Below are 21,840 nucleotides of genomic sequence, written 5' to 3'. Positions count from 1 at the left end.
AGATACGCTGTCAGTCCTTCCAGAGGCAATGTTTGATTCCCATAAAATAAAATAAGGTGAATTGGGCTATAAGATCCTTTTGATAAAATGTTCCTAAGCGTAACAAAGGGAATGTGGTCCCTAACTGTGGTCACCAGCAGCCACAGGCCATTGTGGCACACTTAGCTGTGGCAGACACTTGGTGAGGTCACATCGAAACGTCTCGAAGCTGCTAGAGTGAAACGCGAAATTATATTTGTGTCCCTGCAGCACACCAGGCAGGAGCACGGCTCTCTAGTCCTGTGTCCCCGCCAGGCTCTAAGAACTCACTCCCAGCTTTGGCTCCTGGTTCTTTTAAACCACACTTTATTGTTGCATAGCTCTGGGGGAAAAAAAAATCCCTAGTGAAAATAAATGAGAGGAGAAGCTTAGCCCCCTGCATCATGTAGTGGAGGCAAGGTGTTAGGGCAGCTTTTAGACCAGTTCTAAATTTTGGCATACCTGTGGCCACACACCTGCATGTTTCAGGCACAGTACCAAGTGCTGTATGTGAACTGCCCCATATTCCTCACATTAACTCCGTAAGGTGGGTGTTACATCCACTGCCCAAATGCGGCAGAACTGGGATTGATGTTGAAGTCTATTTGGCTCCAAAACCCCACACGTTTAATGACTGCAGCTCCTGACCTAGACCCGTCTAACAGCTTAGATGCTATGGGCGGATGCTTGGAAGGATGCAAGGCACCTTGGAGACACAGCCCTGGTTTGAGCAGCTCTGGACACCATTGTGTGAAAGAGGTGCGATCGTTGTGACACTGTTGATGTCGTCTACACGAAGTGTGGGGTGACCTGCTTTAGCTTTCCACATGTAGTTGAAGAAGCCCTAAGTAAGCGGAAGGAGGCTGTGGGTGGAGCTAGCCCTGGAACGCTTTCATAGTGAATGTGAGTGTTTGATTGCTTGTTTGCTGGTCAAGGGCCCAAGGGTCAACAAGGCTTGCTAAACGTTGAAGGTAGCCATGGGAATTAGGACCCTGTACCTCTTCCTAGCTACACTGACAGAGAAAGGCAGCTGTGCCCTGTCACAAATGCTTTTTAATTAACTTGTTGAACTTGCTCTGGCAAACTGGAGCAATAATGCTGTGCTGGGCGATGGCCATTGGTTGTGAGACTTAACCGTTCGGATTCCTCACTTCACCGAAAATGTCTCTGGAGTGAATCAGCTCGTGTTTCTGGCCCAGTGGTCCATGTTGCGCATCTTTGCTACTCAGGAGGAGCCCGGACAGGGCACTAAGGGAATGAGTCTCCTGTGTGGAAGAAGCTGCCAGATGGGCTGAGGCAGCAATGGAAGGAAAGAACTAGGGTTATGGTGGAGCTGGACAAAGGTGAACTCGAGCTCCTGCTGCAGTCCAGGGGTCTCAGCCATGTCACCGTGAACTCATGGAGGTCATGACGTGAATGTCATGGAGGGCAGTAAAGGACAGAGTGATGGTCCTGCTTCCTGTAACTACAAGGAGGACCCAGGTGAGAGCTGTCAACCCAGGCGCTGGAAACGCTTGCAAATGGAGCCAGGGGCACCTGTCAGAGCCAGACTGGAGTTCCTGAAAACCTGTCCATTTCTTGAGTTTTATTTCTGTGGTGTTTGAGCATGGCTGTATGCAACCAGGCCAAACGATCATGGAACGTACTGTGGAACTTCATTAAAATCTGATTGGTGTGGTGTCCCTCTTCAGTGAGAGGGTGAAGAGGAACAGAGCCTGACACATGGAGTTTTGGGGCTGAAGAACTGAAGGTTTTCCTAACAAGATTACGTTGTTGCTGTCCTTTTTTTTTCTCCTTTTCATGCCCTATGTCTCATGTACTCATCTGTAGTGATTCCAATTCATGTATAATAGTTTAGAATGCAGGCTCCAAAGTCAGATAGGATAGGAGCAGATGGAGATATCGGACCAGAAACACTAACCTTACTTCTGTCAGTTTCTTCATCTGTAGAATGGGGATGATCTTCATAACTGGAAAGTCAACGTAATTTAGTGAGTGATCTTATGGAATACCAGTGCGAGAGTTACACAGTGAATGCCAGGCCCTGTTCTAGGTACTTAAGTAAATGAGTAAAGCAAACAGCTTAAACCTCTGTGCCCCTGAGAGGTTACGTTCTGCTCCTGGGGACTTGCAACAAATCTGTCACAAGACTAAGCCAGTAAGTACTGCAAACAAGACAGGAGGGCTCAGCACTGTATGTGAAGGCACATCACGGCCCAAGGACTTGACCCACTTTAGAGGTTCCCAAACTGGGATGCTGGCAGCAGACACAGAGCTCCTGATCAGAGGAAAAGGCTGAATTTAGGCCTCAGGCCAACAGCAGCAGTAGCCACCAGAGGTCGCCTTCCTTACTCCTGCCCACTCTCCCGCGGCCCCTAGAATCATACGCAGGCACTCAGGTGAGCTGAGGTGAACACCTGAACACGCAGTTGTACCTGGGAGAGGGACAGCGAGGGACTGAGGGTCTCACAGTAATCAGAACCTTCTTTTCTGCGGAGGATGTGGACTCATTCTTGAGCGTTGCTCACTGCATGTGTGACCCTGACCCCTGGTCCAGGTCCAGAGTATCTGGGACCTTGCTCCTTGGCACATCCAACAGGTGTGCAGGGATGCTCAGCATCCATGCTGGTTTGCCTCTCCTGACTGGATGAAGAGAGAGTAAGGAAGGAAAAAAATGATTGGTTTTCATCTCTCGTTTGAAAGATGAGCAAGAGTCAGAGTCAGAGACGGAGATGAAGATGGAGAGAGTGAGCCTTCAGTCGCTGGCTCACTCTCTCGTGCCTGCGACATCCAGGACAGCCAGGGGACCAGAACTCAGCCTGGGTCTCTCATGGAGAGAGCAGGAACCAGGTGCCTTCCCCATCACATAAACGTAAATAAAAAGCAAAATCTGTGGTACAATTGGTACCTGCGTGAAACCAGATGTGTAAGTGAATTCCATTATGCGTCATTCAGTCTCATCTGAGGAAGTTTGTTCTCAAATCCCTGTCTACTTTCCTGGTTGTTTCTGGCCACTAGTAATAACCAGCGAACAGGGAGGACAACGTAATTCTATGGTTATTACCGAAAGAAGACTGACATTGGCCATGAGTCGTACGTGGGGTAGGAAGAGTGTTGGTTCTGAAGGCATTTTCCTGTAGCGATGGTCAGCTATTGCAGTTCAGGCATTGGGAAGTCATTCCCTGCTCCTGCTCCTGCTCCTGAATGCAGGGAACAGCTTCCAGGTCACACAGCACATCACGGAAGCTCAGCTGATGCTAGCTCTCCCCTCTCCATTTCCTCCACAAATACCATTATTGAGCACAGTCACATTCTAGAACTAGCTCAGTCATTTCTCCAAGCAGCCTGGAGGCCCTGGTCTGCCTGCCACTGACCTTATAAATAGTAGATGTTGCCATTCATGCTTTGATTTGTAGGTTGACGTGGAGAGACAATTTAGCCTATTTATGTGTAAGGAGAAGAATGTTTGTGGTGACAAAAGTTGTAGTGACAGGAACTTAATAAAGAAGGTTGTTGGAGTGCTCCCTAGCCTTCCAGTGAAATCCACGTGAGAGTGTTAAGAATTTGCCTGAAATCCTGTGGCTGGTTTTGTATTATGATATTTCCCCCTCTGGCATAAAAGAAAAACAAAACAGTAAAAACTTCCAACTTCACAGATGTATATGAAGTAGGAAATAAGTCTTCTGTCATGTCAGCGATGGCTTAGGCGTTTGAACCCTGCTGTACATGTCTTCCTCTGTGTGTCTTAACATCACCCACGTGAGAGACTGTTGTCCCGCAGACCGTGTCACTTGGCAGTGTGAGCCTGCACCGATGGAAGTAAAGGTAAAAAGAAGCTGATGGAGGTTTTCACTTGTTTGACATTTGAGTATGTGAGCCACTGACTTGGGCCTTGGGGAATTTTGCCTGCAAACACCTGATCTGTTGTTCGTACTTCCTCCTTAGAGTGGATGTAACGGAAATTCAGATCGCTTTAGTGATCATCTTTGTGTTGTCTACATTCGGAGGAGCAACAATGTGGGACTATACGGTAAATCTGAATGTTTCTATTTAAGTGTTTTTTAAAAAAAAATATTTAGGGAAAATGTTAGTTTTTCTTAATTCTTGGTATTTAACGTTCATCCCCCTTTTGACCTTTTTGTTTCATTTTATATCTTAACATCTTGTATACCTTGTGCCATTTTTCCCCCTGTACATGAAGACTTCACCGTGTAGAAGAAAATGACTCTTGCCTTCCCTAATACAAAGCACAAGCAACACACACTGGGGTTACTTTTCCTAGGTCAAATTTATTTCAAAGATAAATCCTTTTTAAAAAATCTGAAACTTATTCCTCAATATCTGAAACTTATTCTTCAATATCAGGAAATAGAAGGGACTATTGGCATTTTACAGTTTTCTCTGAGTCAAGATTCTCAAATTAAGAACCATTTCGCAAATTCTCGTGTCGCCACAACGGAAGTCCGCAACTCTGGCCTCCTCAGAACTTGGTGCTGAGTGTTAAGGAGACAGTGGGCAATAACGACCATTCTGTCATTCTGCCGTCTGTTTCACCCTTCTGTCAGAGCAATACTATGAAATAGATACTGTCTTATTCTGTTTTATAAAGAAGTCTTAGAATGATTAAGTACAGGGACTAGGAGTTACAGGGACTGATTTCAGACTCTGTGCTTACAATCATCTCCAATAAACAGAGGAAGGGATGCAAAACTAAGCCTGTGCATACCGTGTGATCTAGCAGTCACGCTCCTTGGATTTCATTGAAATGAATACTTAAGCCCACATGAAAATCTGCACACAGATCCACCAGGTGAGACTCTCCTGCAAACCCTGAGCTTTGGGTTGACAGTGATCAATCAAGAGAGGTTCAGCCAGCAACCTTATCATTCATGATTGTCAAATCTGGGAAGCCATGAGATGTTCATCAGTAGGTAAACGATCGAACTGTGGTACATCTAGATAAAGGGGTTTTAATCAGAATTCAAGAAAAAAAAAGCTAGCAAGCCATGAAAAGAGATGGAGGAACCTTAAATGCTTACTGTAAAGAGCAAGAAGACAATCTGGGAAGGCTACGCACGGTGTGACTCCAACTGCTGGCACTCTGAGGCAGGCAGAGCCGTGGAGACAGTAAGATGATCAGTAACTGGTAGGAGCTGGGACAGGGGAGAGAGGGCCAGATGGGGCACAGACAAGTTCCAGGGCCATGGAACTCTTTCTGGATACAGGTCATGTGTTTATCTTAACACTCAGGAAGAAGGGCACTACCAGGTGAAACCCTCCTGTAAGCTGTGAACTTGGGGCTGCCAGAGACCAGTCAACACAGGTTCATCAGCTGTGACACATGTAGCACTGCGGTGAGGGATGTTGACAGTGGTCAAGGCTGGGCTGGGAAGCAGGAAACAGGGAGGGACACTGTATTTTCTGTTGTTTGGCTATGAACCTAAAACCTCTCTTTAAAAAGTTGATCAAAATGTAGTATAAGGTTCCCTTGGTATTTAATGTCAGAAGTGCTAGTCACCATTAATGCCAGTGAGCTCGCGAATAGATTTTTGAGCATATTCTTAAATAGTGGTACATTCCATAAGATATGCTTGTCCCTTCTCCTCATGTAAGAATAAAACAGTAGAATTAAGACTATATTACCACAGGTCCATACAGTATGTCTTGTGGGAGCTGCTTATCTAGTACCCCTCAGATGTTGGATGTGGACCTAGATAGAAATAGTTGGGCAATATCGATCATTAAGTCAGATGTGGGTGACTCAAGCTTGGAATTGGAATCTTACAATTATAAAGTTCAGTGTTTTGGCAGGAAAGAAACACACTTGCTCATCTCATCCAAAAAGAAATTCATTTTTAATGTAAGTTTTCAAAATTTGGTTGTTAACCTGTAGCTTCCACACATTTTGGTAAAATGTTTCAAAGTCTATTGCCTGTAACTTCTGGCAATTCATTGTTACTGTTTTTTTAAATCCTTTGCTGCCTTTGGAAGTTATCTTGAACAGCAACTGACCAGCAGGTAAATTCTGGATATTAATTACGCAACATTTTTGCATGCACACACATCATGGTATTTGTCAAATCTGTTACAGATCATGCTGGCTGCCTTTCCAGGGAGGATGCCTTTAAAAGACTTCTAAAATTCCAGTGGACTGTTTTTGCATGTTTAAGGAAGGGGAAGGCTTGTGACATTAAATATTTAATAATTATTACATCAATAGACTGAGATGATTTGGTGGATTCGTTTTTTTTTTTTTTTTTTCTCTTAATGGATTAAGCAATAAAAAAAATTTCTGGCTACCTTCCAAAAGTGAAGGTTTGATTACAAAAAAATTAAAAAAAAAAAAAAAAGGATAGGGCCATATCATGTATAGGGCCATATCATGGCGTTTCTGTACTATTTAAGAGGAGAAAATGTCTATTTGCTTAATGATTTATTTCTTTGCCCTATCCCTAAAGATACCCGTTCTAGAAATAAAACTGAAGGTCCTTCCAGTTCTTGGAGTAGTAGGTGGAGCAATATTTTCCTGCTCAAATTACTTCCACGTTATTCTCCATGGTGGCGTCGGCAAGAATGGATCCACAATAGCCGTAAGGAATTGATTGATTTCTTCATCACCCAGTATTACTTTCTATGAGAAATGCCTTCATCCATTATAAAAGTGTGCTTTAAAATATGCCAAAGTTGAAGACTGGGGAAGGAAATCAAGTATCTTACAGAAATGTTTCAGGCACATATTAACAAACATGATTTTTAAAAGACTTAAGGTTGATAATGAGTCATTTTTCCTCTTTTTATATGCTTCCTCAATGTAGACTTTTCGGGCATTTCATGTAGTCACCTGCTGTTTTATGTATTCGTAAAGTAAGGGTGGTCATTTGAACTTGAACTACTGTGAGAAGAGGAAAAGGAGGCAATGAGTTCCTGCCCGGATGGCAGGAAAGCTGCTTCGTGTTGCAGCTTCAGCGTACTGCTGATGTGTGTGGGAACGCAGTGGGCTGTGATTCAAGACACCCAGGTGATCACACCACAATGGAGTTCTTAGCTTCAGGCCTGGCCTGGCCCAGTCCTGGCTGTTGCCATCAGGGAATTGAACTAGCAGAAGAAACTGCTCTGTCTTGCACTCTCTCTGATGCTCTTTCAGATAAATAAATCTCTAAACTTTGGAACCAAATGTCCATGTAATACTAGGGTTCTGGGAAACTTTGGGAAGCCTAAGTAAGGCTTCCATAGTCCTCTAGGCTATACACTACATCCCTTGAGATCTGATTGTATGAAAAGAGCTGCTCAGCAAGTCTGCATTGTCATAAACGCACTGTTAAAGTGACATGCTGATGTTCTGCTTCATTCCCTAGGGCACCAGTGTCTTATCACCTGGACTCCACATAGGACTAATTATTGTACTGGCCATAATGATCTATAAAAAGTCAGCAACCAGTGTGTTTGAAAAGCACCCTTGTCTTTACACCCTGATGTTTGGATGTGTCTTTGCTAAAGTCTCACAGAAATTAGTGGTAAGAGATTCTCCCATGGTGTACGGTCTAAATAATGTGTTCAGTCCTCAGACACAAAGCTGGATGTGTATGCCATTTTTCTACGGGGTGCCAACGTCATCCAAAAATAGCCATGTGTGCCCCAAGTCAGACTGTGACTCCCTACTGCCGGTTCTTTTGTTTTTCATGCTTAATGATGACAAGCATATATCATGTTTAACTATCAGTAACAGTTTCCTGATGTCAAAGGAATTTCAATATTGGAAATTTTAGTGAGCTACTTATGAATTTGAAGTATATACAATTGTTCCCTAATGAAATGTGAGCTTAAATGGTCTCAGTCTTTAATAATATTACTACTATAGATTTTAGAGTATAATTCCATCTGAAGGACAACCATTTACATTTTAGTAGTGAAATTCTTTTACTTCTTTTATAGATAGCTCACATGACCAAAAGTGAACTCTATCTTCAAGACTCCGTCTTTGCTGGGCCCGGTCTTTTGTTTTTAGACCAGTATTTTAATAATTTTGTAGACGAGTATATTGTTCTGTGGATAGCCATGGTAAGTGATTTTTTGCTGTTTGCTAACTAGATGTCAGATCAGGTGATGTTTAATAAGCACTTGAAGTGAGGTATCAGTAGCCTCAAGATCTACTCTCTAAAGTAAATGTTTTTGCATATTTCAACTTACGTCTCCTGAGATGGTTCATTTCATATTACCTGTGGAAACGGCTGATGTCCCTGGAGGTCAGGCTTCCAATAACCTAGGTCCTTGAAAATACAGGGGTGCACCTGAGAACCATTTCTTCCGTCTCCCATAATCAAAACCCTCTTGTGCAGCCCAAGGGACTTTCTGCACTAGCCATCGTCTGGGGAATTACTCGCAGCTTCTGATAGGTCACAAGCAAATCAGATGAGATTACTGAATGCTGAGACTGTGTTATACTGGAAGCAAGTCTATATGACTTATTACTGTATGAGTTGTATTAATAATGACTCAATCATCAGGAAAGGGTAATTAATTCTCATTATGTCCTAGTTATGAAAGAGATGTAAATAATACATATGTTTGCATTCAGAATGATTAAAAATAGAGGCACTTTAGTCATCCGAGGAGATTTACTGGTCACATTGTCAAAGCGGGGTAATTGGAGCATTATTACATTTTTAAAATACTATTGAGATGCATCTTTGTGCACCTTCAGCTAATGGTGCTTTTGGACAGTTTGGCTGCTGTTGTTTCCCTGTCTCTTGATCTTGGCAGCCATCACCACATTGTTAGTAATATAAACACACTGACATGTTCTTAAAAATATATGCCACCGTGAATATTTTGATAATTCAAGGAATCTCACCCGTTAGGTCAGATTTTAGTTATTTTAAAAACTTGTGTGTGTCCTGTCCCTGGACGCTGGGATGCGTCCAATGGCCCTTCACTGGGCTATGGAGTACCACACTTTTGATGGGCTAAATTAATAGCTTAAATGTTCATTCACAGTTCATTCAGAAGTCTTCCAGAACTTCCAGCTAAAAATTCTGTCTTACTGCTTTAAGGTATTTTGCTATCCACTATAAATGTCTTTAGGGCTTATAAACAATCCAGATTAAGAAACAAGAGTGATTATTAAATATATCTGAAAATTAACTGTAATCTTTTTGAGGATTTTTAGTGAATTTAAGTTTATGTATTACCAACTGGAATTATTTCACACAATTGGTGTTAAGCATATATTTTGTAATGAGTAATAGGCTTGGTTTATTGTGAACTGAAGAGTCCAATTCAGTTTTTCTTTTTCTTTCATTTCATTTACAGTATTGTGAGGGAAGGAGAGAGAGAAAGAGAGAGGGTTTCTTTTACCCACTGGTCTATCGCCTAAATGTAATAGGGCTGGGCCAGTCAGGAGCCTGGAGCCTAGATTCTGGGCCTGTGGATGGCAGGAATCCAGCCAGTTGTATCATCTCATGCCTCTCGGAGTCTGCGTTAGCAGGAATCTGGACTGGAAGTAGAGAAGTTGGATGTGGTTTGTGGTCATCCCAAGCCACAATTTCCTTGCTGCACCAAAAACCCACGTTCCCCAACACTTCTGTAAAACACTCCATCAGTTTCATGACCATTTAAAGTCACAGACACACACAATGCGGACCAAACAAAAATATGTGTATCATATGGCATTCTGCTTGAAAAGGGGTTTGATAAGGCTTTCCAGGTAAATGAGAGAGTTCCCCCTCATGAGTACGGTTTCTTCTCCAAGGGCACAGCTGTGGGACTGCTTTTTCTTCTGGCTTCTGAAGGGAAGCCTTTGGCTGGTCTCTGGGCAGTATCTCTTTAGTAGAGACCTCTTTGCTTAATTTTGCATGGAACAAGATTTTGTACATGGTGCTTCAGCTATGGTGTGTTTTCCAGACCTGTCTTTTTTAATCTCAAAAGACTAAAGTATGTGATAGAATGGGTTCAATGTAAGACAATGGCTGATAGCTCCTTCAGTAAGTTGAGAGAACTAGAGTCAGAAGAGAGCTTTGAGCTTCTGTGTTTTAATCTAATCCTTTTACTTCTATATGCCTCCGTTTCTACAACTGTGAAGGTTCCTGAATATTCCAGGGGACTATAATGAAGACCGAATATGAAATATTATTCTATATATGGTGCTTTTCATTAAGGACATTTGAGATTGGCAAGGAAATAGTACTGCAAGTTCAAAAAAGATCATAACACATTTTGTATTTCTTTTTTTGCTTCTGAAGGTCATTTCTGCATTTGATATGCTGAGGTATTTTAGTGCTTTGTGCCTGCAAATCTCAAGACACCTTCATCTAAGTATCTTCAAGACCTCATGTCATCAAGCACCGGAACAGGTTTACAAGCATACTGACTGACTAATAGCCCAAGGAAAAGAGGAGAAGCAGTTAGGGGAGCCTGGGAGTGAAGCAAATCTCCCTATGCAGGAGGCCAGTATACCATCAAATAAGGTCTATTTGAATAGAAAATAGAAATCCTGAAGAGTCTGTCTATTTCAGTTATGAAGCCCTCATTGTATAGCAATGTTTCAATCATGGATATTATTGCGATAGTAAAATCTGTAATGTTGAAACAAAACAAAACCAAACAAAAAGCAATTTGAACACTAAATGTAAGCCAGTAGACCCCTCTGCTTCTGCACGGTCTCTTCAGAATCTGGGAGAAATACTCAGGTATTTTACTGCCAAAAGATCATGTGAAAGTTCAGAACTGAAAAGGTTTTCTTCTTCTTGAGGTGATAGTCCCTTTGTTAAGTTTCAATATTAGACCAATTCAAAATTGTGTTTACTATGGTGTAAAAAAAGTACTTGCAAATATCAACTAGAATTTTAAAGACCTCCGGGATTTCTAATCATTTATATTTAGTAAAAAGAAAAGCATAAGAATCTTTACATTGAGAGCACCTTGGTTCTTGATGCTGAGTCAAATTTTTATTGTCACAGAATGTGAAAGCGTCCCTTATTACGAAACATAAAAATATCTGAAATAGTTGACACGTAAGAATTCATGAAAACAAGGCAAAAAACCTTCCCTTGAAAAACCGGCGAGCTAATTGCAGCACATCTTGTATGAGGTGGCCAGGGGGTGAAATAATTGTTCATTTTTATCTGGTTTTTAGCTTCGCGTTCTCATATTTAGATTGCTCAGTATGAACACTATCAAAAAGATCTTGGTAATCTCAATCTTCAGATTCCCATTATACCACCTTGAATTTTAATACTACAGTTATAAGGAAATAAAGGAATAATAAATATTACCTCTACATAAGCAAGAAAAAAGCACAAATACTTATGTGGATTAGCATACAAGCCACAGTTCGAGTTACGCATTTGGTAAAACTTCACAGTCCCATTAGGAGTTTACACAGCATATGTAATTTATTTCCAAGATTTACATTGGCATAAAAGCACAATCTCCTCTAATGCTTGGAAATTGTGGGAAAAAAGTACCCTCTTCAAACCAAATATTTGTTAATGATGAAGGATTAATTCCTTCTTGTATATCATCACGGTTTTAAAAAGAGTTTGTGTGGACATGTCTTTAAAAACCAGAGAAACCTCAAAAGAACAGGTTTTAGAGAAAAAAAAATCTGAACTTCAAGCATGAAAAAACAGGGAAAAAAGATGAAAACCACTCATTTTTCTTCTCCTAACAACCATATTTTTATTTTGAATAAGTTATGGGAAACAATGTCAGGACTGACTCATCAAATGTTAAAGCAACGTACTAACAAATTGGCATGTATTTTTGTAGAAATGCAAATTTTAGGGCCCAGCGCAGTAGCCTAGTGGCTAAAATCCTTGCCTTGCATGCATGGACGCCGGTTCTAATCCCGGCAGCCCCACTTTCCATCCAGCTCCCTTGCTTGTGGCCTGGGAAAGCAGTCGAGGACGGCACAAAACCTTAGGACCCCGCGCCCGCGTGGCTGACTGAAGAGGCTCCTGGATTCTGGCTTCGGATGGGCTCAGCTTCGGTTGTTGTGGATACTTGGGGAGTGAATCAACAGATGGAAGATCTTCCTCTCTGTCTCTCCTTCTCTCTTTCCAATAAAAATAAATAAAATCTTTTAAAAATGCAAAATTTAAAAAGTATAAAATTTAAGTTTAGAAATATTTCCACATATTTATTATTAAGGCTGAAAATTTGTGTAGGTATCTTTCTTTGAAACTTTCTTATTTTTATTGGGAAGTCCAGATTTACAGAGAGAGTTTTCTACTGGTTGGCTTCCTCCCCACATGTCTCCACATGCTGGAGCTAGCAAGTCTTAAGGACGGACTCGGGAGCATATTCTGAGTCTCCCCTCATGGGTGCAGGGACCCAAGGACTTAGGCCACCTTCTGGTGCTTTGAAAAGTACATTAGCAGGGAGCTGGTTCAGAAGTGGAACAGCTGGGACTTGAACCAGCAGCCATATGGCATTACCACAGTCAGAGGCTTGACCTACTATGCCACAGTGCCAGCCCCTATTGTAGATATTCTTTAAAGACAGATGGGAAGTACTTAGACTGTAGGTAATTGAATAAATTAATGACATGCTATCAATCATTGCTGAAACATGTTTTGATGTCTGTAGACATATTTAGAAGTATGTGTCTTAAAACTGGTATCTGATTTTAATCAGTTTTTTTTTCCAGAACACAAATTCTAGTTTAGTTCCTTGCAATATAAGTTAATACATTTTTCTTTAAAAATATTTTCACCAGAATGTAACTGAGTAAGTATACAGAGAAGGATGCACATGTAAAGTGCATTTTGTATACCTTGTTTTTTGAGGTACCTAACCTTCAGTCAACCATCTATCTTGTGCTCTGTACTTTTTGGGACTAATACAGATACACAAAAGCCAAAGCCCGCATTTAAATCTTTATTGACAAAGCAATTGACAGGTCTTAAGAAAATTCTTTATTACAACTTAAAGGTCTAAGGAAATTTTGATACGTAACTATTTGGATTTTATTTGAAGTTAACAGAGAGGAGGTAACTTATATTTAACTAAGCTAGTAATTAAAGATGAATATTACCACTTAAACTAAAATTGCTAAACTGTTCTGAAGTGTTAACATAAGCTAATGTCTCACTCAATTCTGTCATTTAGGTTCAAGTTCTTTCTTCAAAGAGTCATCAGAATAACACGGACTGAAGAGACTTGCGAACACTTGCCATCTCTTGCTGCTGCTGTTTCATGAAGAGAAATTAAACATTTGGTTTTTATTTACGTGTTAACATATTTCAGCAAATAAAATATTTCAGTGCTTATATTAACCTTCTTTTCTCCATTTTAATCATGACTGAATCATGACTCACCGTTTCCATCATAATTTTTTTCTGCAACATGGCCATTTCTTTCTTAAATTCAGTTTGTGTACCATTAAATAGATTTTCATCATTCTTTTCCAAGTCCTCCATATTCTAAAACATAAAAAGCTCATTTACAAACCTCAACTTTTCATCTCAGCTTCTAAACTTGTACAATTAATGTTTAAAAGTAACAACTTCTTAATATTTGTTCCAAATTTTAAAATAGCCTCATATCTGAAGACCAGAATGTATAAAGGAACTAAAGTATCAGACATGAAGAATAATCTAGGAGCTGCAAAAGTAGTGTAGTTTGCTCAAAACATTGTGTTAGTAACTACTAAGGTCACGATGGAACAAGCCAACCAAAAAGAGTCGGACCAATACATTAATAAAACACTGTAGTTCAGAAAGTTCTCCAAGAAGCTTTTCAAACATCAGGTAATTAATTAGGGTTATAAATGTAATATGAATTCACTAGAAGAATAAAATGATCTGTGTTAAGACCTCGTTTATCAAATTATGAAGAACAAAAACATATTTTGAGTCTTTACTGTTGATTCAGAGATAGTTATCCTAGTGGCTCCTATTTAAAAAGTACTAAGTGCTGTGGAGAAACTTACAAACAGGTGACGGTTCTCCCTGACTCCGATGAGAACGTAAAAACCAAACACAACTTCACAGTACAAACAGAAACACAACTTGCTGTGGCTATGTGGAAGAAAATGGCATCATCTCCAATGTACCTGGCAAGAGGCTAATATTTCAGTAGTTCCAAAGAGTTAAAAGTCTCCTCGGGGAAGTGTGTGTACATAATGGGTTCAGAGAAGGCAGTTATGTGCAAAGTGGGGAGCAATGAGGTTAGAAAACAGAACTTGGAAAGTGGGCTCATCATGGGGAGGGCGAACATTACAGACACCGAAGAAGGGAAAGCTACTCTGAGAACAGGTGTGCTTTAGAAATACAGTAAGGCAGACTAGGAAGGTCAGATTAGAGAACAGAGCTACGGGGGCTGAAAGGCACAGTACGTCGTGGGACAGAGAGCGAGCCTGAGATCATTCCTCCGTCTGCCGGATCACTCCCTAAAGGGCGTCCAGTCCCCCAGCCCCAGGAGGACTAAGTACAAGAGCCTGAGCGCTTAGCCATCATCTTCAGCCGGAAGCTGGGTCAGAAACAGGCTTCCAGGACTTGACCAGCACTTTCACATGGGATGTCAGTGGCAGAAGCAGCAGATTAACTTGCTATGCTACAAACATGGCTCCAAGAGTTTTAATAGCACAAAACCAGACTAATTAGGTACTGAATTGTGGTAGTAGCAGTGGCAATTAATTAAAAGAACCATCCCTAATTTTAAAAAAAAGCATCTTCAGGAATCCATTGAACTCCTATGAATACTTACTAAAAACTAAGTATATTTCTACATAAAGAGGTCAGTGTTGGGGGCTGGTGCTGTGGCAAGCGAGCTAAGCCTCGACCTGCGTACCAGCATCCCCTATGGATACCAGCTTGAGTCTCAGCTGCTTTCCTTTCCACGCGGTTCTCTGCTAATGGCCAGAAGAAGCTGCTGGCTTTAGACTGGGCCAGCTTCAGCTGTTGTGACTGTTTAGGGAGTAAGCCAGTGGATGGAAGCTGTCTCTCTCCTCTCTCTGTCCTTTTCTCTCTATAAATCCACCTTTCCAATAAAAATAAAAAATCTTTAAAAAATGGTACCCAGTTATAATTATGCATATGTGTCAGCAGGTAATTCTCCACCCATACATGTTGACTCCTTGGCTATTTCATAAATTGGTACATAAAGCCATTTTTACTTAACTGTGATAACTATAAAAGCAAATATGCTATGAAATACTTTTAATACATTAGAAAACAAAAGAGTAATTTCATTGGGTACTTCAAAAACTTCATAAGATCTAAAGACAAGTACAAGACTACTCGTAGAAATTATTTACAGACTTTTTGGTTAAAGAAAACTCATTTAAGTATTAGTGACATATGAATCTGATGCACATTAAATTCATTTCTAGTAAAACTGTTCGATTTATCATTGTTTTGAATAATACCCACAAAACAGGACATAAGTAAAGACACTGGCCAAGTTAAATTTTAAAAAATTATTCAAAATGGAAAGTAGTTCAAATTTTTAAACCTACAGGCAAAATGTTTTTGCAGTAAATTTGGAAATAGAAACAATTATGCGCTGGAAATACATTGTTTAAAAGAATGTCCTGTGTTATTCTTATACAAGACCTTTATTAACTGCTCACAAAGCTGTCTGATTGTTTTCAGTCTCTGGCTTTGAAGATTTCTACATTGTTGAAAAGCCTTTTGTTGCTGTCGAAACAAATTCTATAAATACAAAGAGAAAAGTTAGGTAATAGTTTGGATAAAAAATTTTTTTAAATTAGCAAAAAAAATCCTAAACTTAAAAACAATAGTTTTTAAGTTGAATCTATTAACATTTTGTCTTGATTGTTATGGCAAGTTTATATAATTTGTGTCTACCACTAACATGCGACAATTTATTAATCCTATAAGTTACTGAGTAGGAAATTTTAAGACATGTTTTAATTCTTGGTAATTTGACTGTTCACACAGGTGATCTTGGTAGTGATGGTCTTCTCCTTAGCTAGTCTATTTTCCACCAGTTATTTTTTCTTCCACCCTGCTTCGGCCACACACTTATATATCCATAACCTATATTTTGTGATTACCAATAGTTAGTTTTATAAGCTATTGATAACGCCAAATGTATATTAAAAATGTGTCAGATACTATTCTATATCCTTTTAAATAAGCTTACAAATGCACTCATCTAATCCCCCAACTTTCAAGTGTTTATCATTCCCCTTTCATAGGTGAGGAACCTGAAGCGTAACCATGAACAGCCTATCCAGCTCTGTGGCTAACAACTGGTTGCCAAAGACTATGTTCATGTCAAACTTAGCATTTCCAAAATCAAGCCAATCAACCTACCCCAAATTATTTGACATGAACACTGGATCAGGTCTTAAAGAATGTTTGATAGTGACAAACAAAGGATGAAGTGAAAGGTAGTTATCCACTATTAGTGGAGCTGACGTCCTTCTCCCGTAAGTACGGTCAGGCCACAAGTCTGCCCATTAAAAGCAATCTGCCTTCTGATGGCAAATGATGCAAACTACATCGGTGATATTTGCCCAGAAGAATTTTCTTGAAGTATTAAGAAAGGTTGTTTCAGTCCACTGGCTTCCTAGAAGTACCAGAACTGTCAGCCTGCCAAGAATTGGCAACAGAGCTCAGGTGACACTACATAAACAATCCTTGTTTCCTCATTCAGCTATACCTGAAGCTGAACGACCCTCCCCCCATGCCTTTTACGTAAACCAGTAATTCTTCTTTTATACTTGAACATAATTTTGTCACTTAGAAGCAACAGAATCCCAATCAGAGTTTGGCATGTACCAGAGCTAAAATACAGCCAAGCTAAAATGCAGAACTGGCTCAGTTCTGGGGTCTAATGGAAGGCAAGGCTCTCCATGCCTCCTTGATACTTGGTTATAACAGATTAATACAATTACTCATGATACCAACAGTTAGCTTTTCTTCTTGTTCCACAGAGTTCTGCAGATCTAAATCCCATTGCTGAAACAAAGTTTGAAACTGCTGAGAAAACTCTTGGTGAAGCTCCCGCCTGCAAAACACAGAATGAATATTATCAGATTTCATACTGACATTTATACTAAGGAAGTAATAGCTTCAATATTCTCATAGGAAACCAAGAAGTAAAATTATGGTTTATGCTGATTTCAGAAATTTTTTTTTTCCCAAACAAGCTAACAGAAAAGCCTTCTCGTGTACTTTAGCTCTTGAAAACAAAACAAACAAAAAAAATTGAAAAAACATTATTGTAGAAGTTAGGGAAAAATTCACTCATTTTCAAATTGATTTTTTTTCCTTCTGAACACAAGCTCTGATAGACTATAACACTTTGTATTTATCTTACACTATTTCCAAATTTAAGTATTTAACTTAATTTCCCCCCATTTTGGTACAACAAAGATTTCCACAAATAGACAATTAAGTTAAAACTAATTTTTTACAATGGAAGGTTGGTGTTTTTGTACATTGTTGAACATTTTTAACTATAGTACTATTTCTATGACATTTACTTTTTTTAAAAAAAAGATTTATTTATTTTATTACAAAGTCAGATATACAGAGAGGAAGATCTTCTGTCCGATGATTCACTCCCCAAGTGAGCCACAACGGTCGGTGTGCGCTGATCCGAAGCCAGGAACCAGGAACCTCTTCCGGGTCTCCCACACGGGTACAGGGTCCCAAAGCTTTGGGCCATCCTCGACTGCCCTCCCAGGCCACAAGCAGGGAGCTGGATGGGAAGTGGAGCTGCCAGGATTAGAACCGGAGCCCATCTGGGATCCCGGGGCTCTCAAGGCGAGGACTTTAGCCACTAGGCTAAGCCACGCCGCCGGGCCTGACATTTACTTTTTTAAACTTATCCAGAATGAACAGAAATCACTTTTACAATTAAAAAAAAAAAACAACTGTTATTAAAGGAAAAAAAATAACCTTTATCTATTCTCAGGAAAAGGCAATTCATTTCTAAGAATGAATGTTATCATGGGACTAAAATATTTACTTGTGTAGAGAAAAATCTACTTTTACATGCTTTTACTAGGAGCTGCAAAGTATTTCTAATGAATGACTTTGCTCCAGTAACTGCTAAAGCATCATGCAAATGTTACACCTCCTACCTTTTCTCTTGTTGTGCTCTCCAAAAATGTTCAATTATCTGATTACTGTTTTTGAAGGAAGCCTTGGTGTAATTTTCTAGTCTCTTTCTTTTGGCAAGAAGAGCCTTATGAATGTCCGCTACATAGAAAACAAATACCAATCACAATTCAATATTGCAGAAAATTATTGTTTTTCACATATTTAGGTAAGTAAGGGTGAAGTTGATTTTAAAATATCAAAACATTTAAAACTACAGTTAAAAAAAATAGGTATGACTTTAAAAGACAGGTTTGTTTGCCTTTTGTTTGAGAAAACTTTGTTGTGAGCACAAGATGAATATCCCTAATTGGAAAACCCAACTCCTAAAAATGCCCCCCCCGACACACACAAAAAAAATGCCCCACTACAGAACTGGGGTTTTGTACCAGTGATGCTCAACCAGTGAAGGTTATGCAAATATTCCAAAATCCAAAAACCCTGAAATCTGAAACTTCTCACCTAAGCATTTAGACAAAGTATACTCAACGTATATACTAACAAGTCCGGTCCTCTCAAGACAATTTTTTAATTTAGGGGCAGTAAAAAGAGCCAACCAAAACCACAAATACTCAAGGAGGAGAAGAAGAAGTAGTTGTCACTTGAAAAAAATATAAAAGCATTAAGTATTTTTGGACTTCATTATAAAGATCTATCTGGCTGGCAGAGTTGTTCTTAGTTTACTTATGCTTGTATATGAGCATGAGTTTCTTAATTTAAAATGAGTTACTTTACAGATTGCCATTTGCAGTCCTCTCAAAAGAACATGGGAAAAATCATAGAAGGTACTTAAATACAGAAAAAACTACAAATTCAAACAAGGATAAAACCTTTCCCCATCTTTTTATTTTTATTTGAAAGGCAGAGTTGGAGGAGAGACAGAGAGAGAATTTAACATCTGCTGGCTCACTCCTCAAATGGCTGTGACGGCCAGGGCTAGGCCAAGCCCAAATCAGGAGCCTCCTCTGCTGCTCCCACGTGGGCACAGTGGACAGACACTGAGCCATCCTCTCGTGCTTTCACAGGTGCCTTAACGGCAAGCTGGATCAGAAGTGGAGCAGCCAGGACTCAAACAGGTGCTTCGATGGGATGTAGCACTTGCAGGTAGAAGTAATGCTAGCCTTCCATCTGTTTTTCTTTGAAAATTCCATACCCCAGGCCCAGTGTGATAGCCTAGTGGCTAAATCCTTGCCTTGCATGTGCCAGGATCCCATATGGGCAACAATTTTATCCTGATACTCCATTTCCCATCCAGCTCCCTGCTTGTGGCCTGGGAAAGCAATAGAAGATGAGATGGCCTAAACCCTTGGGACCCTGCACCCCTGTGGGAGACCCAGAAGAGGCTCCTGGCTTTTGGTTTCAGATTGGCTCAGCTCTAGCCATTGCGGCCACTTGGGGAGTGAACCAGCAGGCGGAAGATCTTTCTGTCTCTCTGTATATCTGCCTTTCCAATAAAAATCAATAAATCTTGTATAAAAGCACCATTCCCTTTCATATCATGGAAAAGATAGGAAAACCTATGCTACTAACTCACAAACACTGGTGTTCTCTGCATGAGAACACGGCATTACATAACAGTCATATACACTAGCACTCCTCACTGTACAAGCTTAATGTAATTTAGAATTTCAAAATAAAAAATAAAAATTACCTCCAAATCGTTCCAGCATACTCTGTACTTCACCCCTGTGGAAGAAATAACATTAAAAAAAAAACTTTTTAATTAAAGATCCACAAATTATCATGCCTACTTTGGAAGAAATGTTACATGCAAAGTACTTTTATACACAATACTTGCAAGGTAAAATAGACTTCCTTGAACTACTTTATCAAGCAAAAATTAATTTGAACATATTACCCCACATCTTCAAATAATCTTGAAGATCTTTTCTTCCCACGTTTGTTAACTACTGGAATTCTTCCTGTAAAGAAAAGCATTTTAAAAATTAGATATGGTATTTTAGTAATTTTTTTAAAACCAGGCTTTTGAGGCTTTTAGGTTTTTCAGTAGATTTATAAACATAACACTCTGTGCAGGTTGGATCAAAGTGTATCAGGACTCAGGATCATAGAAGCTTCTGAAACTGAGACAATGGCTCATTAGTAAATGAGAAAGTTAATGAAAATAGTTGAAGCTTTATTATAGTTTTAAATGTCACAGGTTTAAAACAAACGCTCTGTGGGTCACTGCCCAAGGTTAGCGGTATTGTACCTTCTAGAATGTCCTCCTCTGACTCACTGCAATCTTCCACTTCTTTCTGGAAGTCATAGGCTCTCTCAGGATCATCCATTGATACCTTCCGTAACTTTCCGGAATGCTTTCTGCCAGCAGGCGCCATATTCATGTTCTTAGATTTAAAAAACAAAACAAAACAAAACAAAAACTCTCAAACTTGAATCCAAAGGCATCATTTCGATGTTTTCTTAAAAGTCAAAATTACCTTAGTTAAAATTTAAACAGTTTCCCGATTTCTTTTATTGGGCCAAAACATCAGAAAAGATGATACTGACAGCTGTAAAAAGACCGGAAGAGAGACAAGAAGGAGAATGAAACAGCGGGAGAGAGGGGAAAGAAAAGAGAAAGCAAAAGGAGAAAGGCAGAAAGATCAATAGAAACAAAGGCCACACGCTGGCCGCATCAGAATCTGGGTAAATGAACATTCTTAAGATTTCCTCAACCTTACAGAACGAGAAAGAAGCAAGAGGCGCCCCTCAGATCACTGGTTAACCTGTTTCTCAGGAGTTTGAGGAGGCTGGAGACAGAGTCGCGCCCTGCCACTCCAGTGCCCTGGACCTGCGCGCTGGGACCCCTCCTCAGCCCTCGCCCTCCCACTCGGGCCACCAGCCCACGGCCTCCCTCCAGGGACCCCTCCTCAGCCCTCGCCCTCCCACTCGGGTCATCAGCCCACGGTCTCCCCCAGGGACCGCTCCTCAGCCCTCGCCCTCCCATCCGGGTCACCAGCCCACGGCCTCCCTCCAGGGACCCCTCCTCAGCCCTCGCCCTCCCACTCGGGCCATCAGCCCACGGTCTCCCCCAGGGACCCCTCCTCAGCCCTCGCCCTCCCACTCGGGTCACCAGCCCACGACCTCCCTCCAGGGACCCCTCCTCAGCCCTCGCCCTCCCATCCGGGTCACCAGCCCACGGTCTCCCCCAGGGACCGCTCCTCAGCCCTCGCCCTCCCACTCGGGTCATCAGCCCACGGTCTCCCCCAAGGACCCCTCCTCAGCCCTCGCCCTCCCACTCGGGTCATCAGCCCACGGTCTCCCCCAGGGACCCCTCCTCAGCCCTCGCCCTCCCACTTGGGCCACCAGCCCACGGTCTCCCTCCAAGGACTCCTCCTCAGCCCTCGCCCTCCCACGCGAGCCGGCAGTTCACGGTCTCCCTCCAGGAACACCGCACAGCTCGACTTCCCTCCGCCCGGCTCCTCACCTGCCGATTCGCTTCGTTTCGACGCCTCGAAGCTTCTGAGGCAAATTGTGATTCACGTGGTGCCTCCTCAGTCAGGCTTGCCCCTGATTGGCTGGGAACCGCGCGCATGCGTGCTGGAGGGCCGAGCCTCCACACGCAGGAAGTTCGCTAGTTAAAAACGTTGGGTGCTGCTATTTTTAGACAACCGCCGGTTGCTTGGGCGTTTTCGAAGTATTGAAAAATCACAATGTATGTGATCAAATTATGACTAATACACCACCTTCGGTAGAATGTTACTAATACTGAATCTCCTCAGAAAATCCTTTCCACGCCCTCCCC

The 21,840-nt window shown here is 41.0% G+C and overlaps 2 protein-coding genes across 7 annotated transcripts in view; one reads left to right on the top strand and one right to left on the bottom strand.

Annotated features, from left to right (window-relative positions):
- The window catches only part of CHPT1 (choline phosphotransferase 1), a 25,741-nt gene extending 12,449 nt beyond the window's left edge, over window positions 1-13,292 (top strand). The window contains exons 4-9 of one of the 6 annotated variants that reach the window (XR_009246695.1): window positions 3,964-4,048; window positions 6,477-6,608; window positions 7,374-7,532; window positions 7,951-8,076; window positions 10,292-10,460; window positions 13,126-13,292. Coding sequence is in view for 3 of the 6 variants with exons in the window: in XM_058673031.1 (XP_058529014.1) it covers window positions 3,964-4,048; window positions 6,477-6,608; window positions 7,374-7,532; window positions 7,951-8,076; window positions 10,257-10,367; window positions 13,126-13,170 (658 nt within the window). In the remaining 3 variants the exon portion in view is untranslated. Of the gene's footprint in view, window positions 1-3,963; window positions 4,049-6,476; window positions 6,609-7,373; window positions 7,533-7,950; window positions 8,077-10,256; window positions 10,461-13,125 lie in introns of all 6 variants that reach the window. The other 5 variants (XR_009246694.1, XM_058673032.1, XM_058673031.1 and 2 more) reach the window with 5 other exon arrangements.
- Window positions 12,881-21,840, bottom strand: SYCP3 (synaptonemal complex protein 3). Its single transcript, XM_004589608.3, has 9 exons — window positions 21,523-21,840; window positions 20,305-20,440; window positions 19,951-20,014; window positions 19,744-19,778; window positions 18,077-18,194; window positions 16,896-16,995; window positions 15,573-15,671; window positions 13,335-13,439; window positions 12,881-13,205 (listed from the first exon to the last, which is right to left on the bottom strand). The coding sequence occupies exons 1-9, from the start codon at window positions 21,628-21,630 to the stop codon at window positions 13,152-13,154; spliced, it is 819 nt and encodes a 272-aa protein (XP_004589665.3). The 5' UTR covers window positions 21,631-21,840; the 3' UTR covers window positions 12,881-13,151.

Source organism: Ochotona princeps, chromosome 15 (assembly GCF_030435755.1).
Source record: "Ochotona princeps isolate mOchPri1 chromosome 15, mOchPri1.hap1, whole genome shotgun sequence".
NCBI lineage: Eukaryota > Metazoa > Chordata > Mammalia > Lagomorpha > Ochotonidae > Ochotona > Ochotona princeps.
Note: the sequence above shows the minus strand (reverse complement) of the source record. Positions and strands in the feature narration are given on the sequence as shown.

Coding starts and splice junctions, on each gene's coding strand:
- SYCP3 (XM_004589608.3), bottom strand. CDS start 21,630: ATGCGCGCGGTTCCCAGCCAATCAGGGGCAAGCCTGACTGAGGAGGCA. Junction 20,015..20,304: donor AGAGGAGGACATTCTAGAAG/GTACAATACCGC, acceptor TTTTCTTTACAG/GAAGAATTCCAGTAGTTAAC. Junction 18,195..19,743: donor TATGCTGGAACGATTTGGAG/GTAATTTTTATT, acceptor TTTTCTATGTAG/CGGACATTCATAAGGCTCTT.